General features: G+C 41.7%; 2 protein-coding genes across 2 annotated transcripts in view; both read right to left on the reverse strand.

Annotated features, from left to right (window-relative positions):
- Window positions 1-779: 779 nt before the first annotated feature.
- On the reverse strand, window positions 780-3,597 carry LOC136706654 (DNA ligase 1-like). Its single transcript, XM_066680248.1, has 7 exons — window positions 3,497-3,597; window positions 3,175-3,310; window positions 2,933-3,037; window positions 2,583-2,769; window positions 2,077-2,156; window positions 1,696-1,822; window positions 780-1,241 (listed from the first exon to the last, which is right to left on the reverse strand). The coding sequence occupies exons 4-7, from the start codon at window positions 2,604-2,606 to the stop codon at window positions 780-782; spliced, it is 693 nt and encodes a 230-aa protein (XP_066536345.1). The 5' UTR covers window positions 2,607-2,769; window positions 2,933-3,037; window positions 3,175-3,310; window positions 3,497-3,597.
- Window positions 3,598-8,416: 4,819 nt separating this feature from the next.
- The window catches only part of LOC136707500 (uncharacterized), a 5,206-nt gene continuing 2,496 nt past the window's right edge, over window positions 8,417-11,126 (reverse strand). Inside the window, exons 4-7 of the mRNA XM_066681621.1 lie at window positions 10,690-10,821; window positions 10,321-10,486; window positions 10,012-10,185; window positions 8,417-9,569 (exon numbers count right to left, since the gene is read on the reverse strand). Of these exons, the coding sequence (XP_066537718.1) occupies window positions 9,523-9,569; window positions 10,012-10,185; window positions 10,321-10,486; window positions 10,690-10,821 (519 nt within the window). The 3' untranslated portion in view covers window positions 8,417-9,522. The remainder of the gene's footprint in view (window positions 9,570-10,011; window positions 10,186-10,320; window positions 10,487-10,689; window positions 10,822-11,126) is intronic.

The raw sequence follows: 11,126 nt of genomic DNA on the forward strand, positions 1-11,126 counted from the left end.
TGAAGGATGGTGTTGTTTATTCAGTACAGTGTCCCTGTTACTGCACTCAGGCATTGGGATACACACAGACCACAGGGACAGCACCCCCTGCTGGACCCACAGAGCTTTCCTAGGAAGAGGTCTCCCATCCAAGTACAAGCATCAGTGGATCTGCAACTTTATAAAAATAAGAGCTCCACAAAGGTTCTAAGAGAGGGAAAGTTTATTTCGGGGATAATCAGAACAAACAAGGGGTCCAGTTATTTACAGAGGAACAAATTAAACCTTCAACTTCCAGAAGAATGTGCCAGGCCTCAGCCCCAGTCGGTTCCTCAGCTTCAGGAGCCAGACTGGTATCTTCTTCTCCCTCTCTGCCTCCAGTTCTCTCTGTTCTGTCTCCTTATGAATCCAGAGCTGCTCCTCTCTGAACCTCCTCCTTGTCTCCTTCTCCATCTCCTTAAAGATCTTCTCCTCAGCTTTGCTCTCTTTCCTCCGCGCCTCATCCCTCTCTATCTGCAGCTTCACCCCCTTCTTCATTTCCTTCTTCTCCTCCTTCTTCTGCTGCTTTTTCTCCCCTTCTGCCTTTTCTCCTCCTCCTCCAGCCTCTGTCTCTCGATCCTCTTCTCCTCAGCCCTCAGGTTCTGAATGAAGGCCTCTCGGGTCTTCCTCGCTCGCTCCTCGTCCTCCTTAATCTGCCTCCTCTCCGCCTTCCGCCTCTGCCTCAAAGTTCTCTCCCACTGTTCATTCTGTCTTTCCATCCTCTTCCTCTTCTCCCTCAGCTCCTTCTCCTTTTCCTTCACTCATTCCTTCCACTCTTTGTCCACCTTCTTCTGCTGCTCCTCCAGCTCCTTCATCTTCTGCTTCCTCTTCTTCAACGTTTCGTTCTTCTCTCTCTCCTCCTCCTTCAGCTGTTCCTTCATCGCTTGCTTCTGATGCTCCCTCTCCTCCTTCCGCCTCTGCTCCGCCTGCGTTTGTCTTTCTGTCTCCACTTTCTTGTCCTTCTGGCGTTTCTCCATCAATTCTTTTACCTGCTGTTCCTTCTCCTCCTTCAGTTTCTTCTTCATTTGAAGCAGACTTTCTGTCGCCACTGTGTTCATCCTTCTGCACTCCTCCATCATCACTTTCCTCTGCTGTTCCTTCTCTTTCCTCAGCTTCTTCATCTTCTGTTTCAGCTGCTTCCTCTCCACTTTCACTGTCTTCTTGTGCTGCTTCTTCAGCTCCTTCAGCTCCTTCTTCTTCTGAGCCTGCTCTCTCTTCCTCTCCTGAAAAAGAATAATGGCAATGCCGTCAATAACAAGAACAATTCCCTGACATCTCAGCCCTTTCCCTCTATTCCCCCTAGGGTTGGGGCGCTCAGTTCTTGTTGTCGCCTAGCGAGACGCTGATTGTGGAAGTTCTGGAACACTTCTAAAGAATAATGAGGCCCTAAATGTAATTACAGCCCAGCAGCTCTTCTGATATCACTGCAGACTGGTGCAGAGCTGCTACAGAGCGGTGCTAGTCGCCTGTGAATGAAGCGCTGCTCAGTTTTAACGGGTCGTCCCGTTTCGTAGGGGGAGATTTAACCACTACGCCCTGTAACTCAGATCCAAGGGGCGAGGGGACACTCAGAAACAAGGGGGAGTGGGGAAAATAAGAAATGGGACTGGGCCTATTTCTAGCCTCAGGAGCATGTCAATAATGTGGTGCCGTGCACTGGACAAGACAGTCACTCACAGCTTTAGTCCAGAGCTTCTTCGTCTCTTCAGACTGGTCCCGGATGTCCACCTCATCCAGATTTGGAAGTAACTTCCGGTCCAGGTCTGAGATCCCGAGAGGAGCGACGATGGAGCTGTCGCTTTCCCTGGAGGAGGAGGAGGAAGAGGAAGAGGAAGTGGAGGAAGATAAACACAGAGCCTTAAACATGTGCTCATTCAACAGGTCACTTCATGGTTCATAGACACTGTACTTTCTTACTATAGAATGTGTTTTATACAAATATTTACTTATATATATTTATTATACAGACTGTAGTGATATAACTGCACTGTACCTCACTAGTACATCTGTCTATCTATCTGTATCTCTATCTGTCTGTCTGTCTATCTTGACCCTTACTGAACGCTCGCTCTCTCTCCTGTGAACTCCTCCATCACTGAAGCTGAGGATTCTGCAGTACTGGCCTCCTCTGTGACGATCTGCAGAAAGACAAAACAGCTTCACCCTTCACTTCATTATGGACATGTCTCTACTGCCTCTACAGTCTTTTCTGAATGAGAACAACTGGACACGTCCTCCACAGGGAACAAACTTAAACATGGCATTTTCCCGCAGCATTTACAGCACGGTTTCTACTGATGTGCGTTTTACACGTCTTATTCATTCATCTCCTCCCTTGTGAAAAGATATAAACCTCAATGGTGCTGAATCTTTATGTATTCTTTAGTTATTTTGGAGCCACATATTTTATATAAACAATATACTATCGAGTGTCCACAGTATCTTCATTTCCCACAGCTTCAATATATTATCTTGTGACAGCAATAAATCATTTTGTCGCCTCAGTATATTATTTTTACCTAAATATATTATCTGTAACCTCAATATATTATCTTCTCTCTCACCTCCTTCTTTCTCTGCTCCATCATCTCTTTCCCCTGCTGCTCCTTCTCCACCCTCAATTTCTGCTCCGCCTCGATCAGTCTCTCTGTTTCCTCTGTCCCTCAAGCGTTTCTCGCACCTCTCTCTCATCATTTTCCTACGCTGCTCCATCCTATCGTTCTTCTGTTCCTCCATCTTTCTTTTCTCCACCTGAAATGAAAACAATCCTGGAGTAAAGCTGACCCTGCTCTTCTCAAGCTACAGTTAAATTAACATTATTTTAATATAATCAACATGTTTAAAGGTTTTGTAAAGTCTCCACCAATGGGAGACACATCTGCATATTCACGATAGGAAATACTTCACATCTTACAACCAACAAGGGACTATGTGAACGTAGCTGCTTCGTTTCTTTGGACTGCGATGGTACATTTAGGGATTGTACTTTCTCTGACGGATGATGTAGGAGCCACAGAAGCTGTGAGCAAAGTGATCATGATTTTCTTAATCTTATTTTATATGTTTATTTATTGTACATCTCTGATCTGGTGTTTATAGCCTATAGCATCATGATCCACAAAGGTTTCCCAACAGCAAAGAAATCCAAATACTCACCAATTACCTACATCCATCCATCCATTATCTGTAACCGCTTATCCAATTTAGGGTCGCGGGGGGTCCAGAGCCTACCTGGAATCATCGGGCGCAAGGCGGGAATACACCCTGGAGGGGACGCCAGTCCTTCACAGGGCTGCGAGAGAAATGAATAAATAAAATATAAACAGTGTTAATGTTTCCAGCAGTGAAGCTAAACTCTGTTGTATTTCTTTGTGCTGCATTTTTCTCTCAAAACAAATAATGAAAATGTTGTTTGTTTTGTTTCACTTAACAAAAAGAAAACGAGCCCAGAGAGCCGGGGGGTGTAGTGTCCACTCACCACTCTCTCCTCAGTGTTGTCTGAGTGTCCTGAGTGTCCACTACACTGAAATGAGAGGGTTCCAGAGTCACCAAGCACCGCCTGTGACGTAAGAGCTCGGGTTTGGAACGTCATCAGACCGTATTCCATCACACAGACCTCAGACACACAGGCGCCCCCTTCTGGTCTGCACCCGGAAATGCAGATAGCATTTGTTTAGAATTAAAGCACGTAGAACCTTATTGTTTTCGTTCACATCTTTCTTATATTTTATTATTATTTACTCATCTTATTACTTACTCTCTTTTAAAATATAATTTTTTCCTGTTTCTGTTTGATCCTACTCATACAGCGAGCATATATCGGTCTACTGGAATAAAAAGGCTGGCACACCACTGACTGTAGACCACTGCTGGTCCACCATCGGACCACTCAGATTACTGTCCTGTACAGGATATAACTCATTTATAATCTCCTCAAACAGATTTTACATTCACAGAGACTTTTATTCTGGAAAACAAACTAATACAAATATTATCAACAACTATAAGAGATATAATAATGAGTATAAGCCTGATATAAAATGATTATGCTAAAAATGTTGACACTGTACTGGATTAAAATTATTTACTAATCTTATTTATAAAGAATAACAAAAAAGATCCATCCATCCATTCATTATCTGTAACCCTTAACATAATGAAGGAAAAAATGTAAATTGGATTTTGAATGGAAAAGTGCTAAAATGTGGCATTTTGTCTAAAATTCTGTTTAATCACCAGCGGTCCGTCCAGAAAACACTGTGCAAAACACCAGTGGACCTCCAACTTTGCCCTCAGTGGGACAACAGTGGTCCATCTTGCTATCAGAGTATTTTCATTTCTCTTTAAAATAATGATTTGATAATTGTGCTAACAGTTCAGTGTCTGTAGGGGGCGCTACCACCCTGCTCTTCGAATCCTGAGAGACGCCTCTTCTAGAAAATGCGAATGGGAGCTCTGACCTTAGCATGCAGACATTCAGCGACCATCAGTGATGTGTCCACAAGTTTATAAACGGCCTTCCTGACTGTTTTATTGTGTGTATAGTCTTTTTAGCCAAGCATGGGACGAAATGTGGGGACATTCTGGTTGCAGGTGATGTCACTGTATGGTAGCCGCCATTTTGTGGACTTACACATTACTCATAAACACACAGCCCTGAAAACAGAAAAACAAAATCTGTGACTTTTGAATTTGTTTTATTGTTTATTTGAAAGCCCATATTTCTTATTTTCATGTTAAAATGATAGAAATATGTGTGAGGAATCTTGACCCATATTTATCAACATCAAATTTGTTACAGAGCCTGTTCCACTATATATGCCGCCTAGGGGAGCTTGGGCTGTGTCCCAAATAATACCGTACTCCTTAACACCCAGAGAGGGCACTAATTTTAAAGGGAGACCTTAAATATTATTATAACCGAATAATATATAATAATTACATTAATAGTAAATTAATTAATAAATAATGATTTCAATATTGTAATCAGTACAGTGCACTTAAGGTGGCAGCTTTCATAACCCTAAAGAGGAGGACATGACACCAGAATATTTGTGGGAAAAAAACCTTAATCTAAGATTGTATTTTTTAATTTCAAGAAAATTACAGTATGGTATGGTGTCTAAAAATTTAAACATCAATAACATCAGTATATATATATATATATATATATATATATATATATATATATATATATATATATATATATATATATATAAAAGAGCTGTAAGAGTGTACTTCTGTAAGAGTGAAGGTGCGCCAGAGCATGATATACAAGTTCAACACATATAAGTTCAGCATTTTAATTTAATTCTAATTCTAATTTTGTCATTCAGTGGTGACCGTGTACTCTCTCAGAATAAATGGTACAGTTGAGGTACATTATTGATCAGTAAAGTTAAAAACAGTGTAAATGTACCTTTAAAGGTACAACAGTGTTTAAAATCCAGTTGTGTTCCCTAAAGGTACATTACATTCTCTTCGTAAGAAGGAGAGGTGAATATTTGAAATATTCCATTATATAACTGGGTAAAATAAAGTAATATAATAAAAGTCCTGGAGATGACATGGGGCGTATGAAATCAACACAATTTTAAAATCTACAATTAAGATAGAATAAGGCATAATTATGTTCCTTAATTAACAAAATTAACAAATATGTACCTTTGAGGGTTCCACCTGGCAGCGAAATGTACCACAACAGAGACAATTTTTCTGACAGTGTAGTTCCAAAAAACGAATGCCACAGATGATGTATCTGCATGGTGTTCAATAGCACCCTTTCCTTTACTGCTAGTGTCTACACATCGGCATAGCGTAGGGAAAGCACGGAATTCGTTGTGCTGACCCCTCAGAATTATAAGTCATTTTATTTTTTGACATTTTCACAGCGTTGATTGTGGCAGTTGTTAGAATTTCCTAATTAACTAGCTCTTACAGGGTGGGTTTTCTGCGGTTAGCTGGTTGGTGAGTTGTCAGATCACATGGTGATACTGGTAAACCAATTAAATACAGTGTATTTGTTTTGACAAGTTCATGAACCAATGACATGCAAAATTATTTATGTCAGATGCAACCTCAGCTGCCCTCCAAAAGGAGGACTAATATGTGTCTGTCCAGGCATTGAACCGGACAGAGGACAGGGAGCAAAACAAAAACACACTCTCTGACCAAAAGCCAGACATCTGGCCACACTAAGTGCACTACTTGAGTGCAGAGACCGTTATTTTATAACCTACACTGTGCCCTACAGAGGGTGTAAGAAGACTTTTAAGATTCTGCCTTGGTTTGGAAACATTGCTCATTATTTTAGATTTGTAACATACTCATACATCAGTAAGTAGTTAATGTTTATATAAAAATTTGTATTTTATAAAACAACTTAGGAGTAATAATTTCAGACTGGTGCGGCACTGTGGAGCAGCAGGTTGTGTCTCTGACACAGCTCCAGGGCCCTGGAGATTGTGGGTTCGAGTCCCTTTCCGGGTGACTGTCTGTGAGGAGTGTGGTGTGTTCTCTCTGTGTCTGTGTGGGTTTCCTCTAGTTGTTCCGGTTTCCTCCCACGGTCCAAAAACACGTTGGTAGGTGAATTGGTGACTCAAAAAGTGTTTGTAGGTGTGAGTGAATGTGTGAGTGTGTGAAGGACTGGTGCCCCCTCCAGGGTGTGTTCTCGCCTTGCGCCCAGTGATTCCGGGTAGGCTCCGATACTATCGGATAAGCGGATTCAGACAGTGAATGAATGAATGAATGCATTTCAGATTGGGAGGGTGGAGCTCTGTCGCCTTTTATTGACCAGCTGTGGCTCCTACTGGCTTCATTAGGGAGTGCTAGTGGGGATAATAGTTTGGATGATGTATCATAACTATATTACTGTGCTGTTTCTGACTCGTGGCCTTGTATTTGTGTTGTACATTGAGGAAATGTAACACAGGTGTGAAGGATTAAGGCTTACATTGTTAGCAATATTTACTTATCAATCTCTCATCGTAAAATAGTCCTTTGTCTTCTTGTTGACTACACTATTGTTCGCTAAATCACAAGGTCCATAAAATATTTTCTCCAAATTTTTTCCACTGAGGTGATCATATGACTCTGTTTTCATTTAAATGGATTCTATTTCTAGCTGCTTTTATTTCCTCATAGATCTCCTGGCATGAGTCGAAACCAGGGTGTTTTTGTTTTGCGAGCTGGTGTGACCAGTTTGTACCGTTTCAGAAACAAAGTAAATAAAAAGTTGCATTTAAGGCTGAGGGTGTGGTGATCTGGTTCACAGTAATACAGATTTTGTTGCTTTACATTTGGGTTTAGAGTCACTGTAAGAGTTAAGTGTATCTGAAAAATCATGTTTGATAAGATCAATATGCAATACACACTTACATGGATCATTTACCCAACACACTGAAGTGGGGCTCATATGGACAAGTTTTGTTCACTAGTTAAATTCAAGACACACTTATGGAGGCCCCTCTTGGAGTACAACTCACTATGGGACCTTATAGGGCTTCGTATGTTTGTCCCACACAGGCAGTGTTTGACCCTCAGACCAGGCCTTTCAGGGGCACACATCACCTGCTTAAAACATTCTGGAACATTTCATTATGACTCTACTCTGATTCTGACCACCCTCCCCACATTTTAGATACCCAGCCTTTCATAGAATTGGTTTGGAAGTCATTCACTCGCACATACTCACTCACCTTTAGGGCATACTAAGGGTTGCCTTGCTTTAAAGTCATTCTGAGTCCTTGTTTTAATATGTTGGATGCATCAATTTATATATATATATTCGCCCAGACCCTAGATACTCAGCGCCATCTTCAATCAGAATGGATGGGAACATTGTTTTCTGTAGCATTGTCAGGTAGCGCTTAGCATTTAGGGTCTGGTTGAGCTTGTAACCAGTCTGTAACCAACAACAAACGTTTTGATATTTCTGTGTTGATAACTTTTAAACTACAAAACTACAAAATCCAATTTGTGCGATAATTCTGATCTTATTTGATATGCTACATGACCCTCTTCCCATTGGAACAACTTGCTATTGATTCAATACGTTGGCTTTCAAGATGGTGGCCATCTTCCGGACAGATAAAAGATAGACCCCTCCCCCATTACTCGCTGGGGTATTCAGGTATGTCATTTTCCCTTTCGCTTCTTTTGACTAACACTGTACTTTAGTTTGCCCTGTGAAGGACTGGCGCCCCCTCCAGGGTATATTCCCACCTTGCGCCCAATGATTCCAGGTAGGCTCTGGACCCACCGTGACCCTGAACTGGATAAGCGGTTACAGATAATGAATGAATGAATGAATGTACTTTAGTTTTAAAGTAATTTACATGGCACAGGTCTTTTCTCAAAGCCATAAATATCAGACAAAAGACTCACAAACAGCTGAAAGTTTTACTTAAAATAGATTTTAATGTTTGATAAAACATTACAGATAAAAATACAATGCACGTGAATGGCCTTCGATCAAAGATTTTGTTTTTGTGTTAAACCAACACTAGGGAGTATTTTTACCTTAAAGCATCCACTTCAGAATCATCGTGATGGTCCACAGATCTTTAATAAAGAGTATTATTGCACTATGGAACTTTTGGACATCCACTCAGCCCTGCCACCACTCCCCCCGCCCTGGGTTTCTGGACAGTGCTGTACAGGTGAATTACACTCTGCAGCTGTAGGGGGAGCCCAGTATCAAAAATGCTAAATCTTACCTAGTGTTGCTTTCACAAGAAGAGGAATATAAAACAGGCCTTTTGTTTAATATATGCATGTACACCATAAGACAACAGACACCAATGCAAAGCAGCTGAGTGTAAAAAAACAAAATGAAAACACTGGAACAAGCCCTAATCCTTTCCTGAGATTGTTTCAGTAAGTAACAAAGAGAGGAGCGATACAGTGTTCGGCCAGTCAACCATGGCTTCATAACATGTCTCCAGTGGTTTATTCATACACACACACATACACACACACACACACACACACACAGTGCTGTGCAAAAGTAAGGTCAAGGTCTAAGGAACTAATCAAAAAAAATTTTTGAGAGTTTCTTTAAAGGAGCAATCAGTCATTTTCTCCAGTGATTCTTCTCTACCCGATGAAACAGCCACCATACTGACACCTAGTGACTGGAGATATTGTGCTAAACCTACTTTCGATGTGTGGGACCCACTCTGTGGATTACAAATCAATTTGATTCCTCATCGTATTTGAGTCGCACATAGTAATAAAAAACAGGTAAAAAAAAATAAATAATCAATTACATAAATATTATTTGCTACATTTTGTTGGTGAAAATGACTGACTGCAACTTTAATGTCTGTTCATTAAAAGACTGGTGTCTGGTTTTTGCACAGCACTGTATCATGATACACACAGACACACTCACACACACACACATAACTGTATCTTTATCACTGTTTGCTTTTCTCTGCCATTCGCAGTTCATAAACCCTGAGAAGTGTCTTCATTAAAGTGGAAGTTCAGGAGGCCGGGGCTTTAATGCAGGAGGAGGAGACACATGGCACTGAGCAGCATGGCCAGAGCTGTGTGGAGAGAGAGAGAGAGAGAGAGAGAGATGGTTATTAAATCGACCTCATTACACACCTGAAAATGAAAATTTTAGACACATATGAGGTGTTTGATCCCCACAAAGCATGCGATGAAACTGGATGCACTGGAACAGCTGCACATGAGCCTAAGGCTATCACCAGAGGGGATTAAAGCCCCCGAGCACTGGGATGTGTACGATTCTCCACCTACCAACTTGTGTGTTTATATGTTGGGAAGATACTTAAACTCTCAGAGACAGTCAGGGATTTATCAAACCACTAAACCTGTTTGTAACAATATGGCTGCCCCCAGGTGAGAGGACCCACTTTATGGAGCATAACTCTGTTCCTTTAGGGACTTCAAATCAGCTTGAGTCTACATCCAGTGCTTTTCAATTCTGGCATGGCTGTGCATAGCAGTAGAATGTGTGTTTACCATGAGTCACAGGGTTGGTGAGAGGGTTGCTTCCTGCTTTGGTGGTGGCCGGCGATTGGGTGGTGGTGGTGTTGGTGGTGGTGTTGCTGGAAGGGTTGGTCACAGTGCCATTGGGATCAGTGATGTTCACAACGGCCGAGTAGCTGAAATTAGTTGGAAAACTTGGTGCACCTCCTGTTGAAAAACAGCAGGGAGACAGTGACAAAAACACCAAGGTGAGCATGTGAAAGCAGGTGTGTGTGTGTGTGCATGGAGAGGGGGTGGTTGAGTATGAATTTAAAATAAAGGAAAAAAGAGAGAAAATCTGACCGATGAAGCTGCCGGTGAATTTAGAGAGGCTGAAACCAGTGTTGCCAATTCTGAGGGTGGTGGTAGGCAGAGTGCTGGTGGTGCTGATGATACACTGGACCAAGTTTGGGTTTACAGTTGAAAGGCTTGACAAAAAAAAGACACCTTGGACACTGTTTACAAAGCTCTGTAAGAGAGAGAGAGAGAGAGAGAATCACTTTAATGTTCATAGTGTTCCAGAGATTTATCAGCTGGTTCTTTATGAATATTTTTCGGTCTATTTTTCTAGATTAATATTGTTCATATGGAGTCTTTACATGTGTGTGTGTGTGTGTGTGTGTGTTTGTGTGTGTGTGTGTGTGTGTGTGGTCTTTAGATGTGTGGTCTTACCGCATTCAAGATGGAAAAGTTGCCTGATGTGCTGTTGTAGGCATATGTAGAGAAGGAAGTGATGTTGGAGGTGGTGTTGGTGGTGGTGGTGGTGGTGTTGGTGCCGCATAGAAACAAAACACTGGTTCCTGCCTGTGGTCAGAGAGAGTGAGTGAGAGAGAGAGAGAGAGAGAGAGAGAGAGAGAGAGAGGGTGAAGAGGGAGAAAACTGCTACTGAGCTGAAGACCATCATCAAATTCTTAAACATAATAAAGAGCAGCAAAATTCCAATGTTCTGCATATAAAAGCAGGATGCACCCAGGCAGAACACCTTACTGGGTCCACGTAGGTAGAACAGGGTCTGACAGGGTCTACCATTAGGTGCAGGGTTGGCTTAGAAATTGTGAGGAGGAAGCGAAAGAACAATATGCAGGAACAGGTTTGTCTGCATTGTTTCT

The sequence above is a fragment of the Hoplias malabaricus genome, chromosome 9, assembly GCF_029633855.1.
Source record: "Hoplias malabaricus isolate fHopMal1 chromosome 9, fHopMal1.hap1, whole genome shotgun sequence".
Lineage (NCBI taxonomy): Eukaryota > Metazoa > Chordata > Actinopteri > Characiformes > Erythrinidae > Hoplias > Hoplias malabaricus.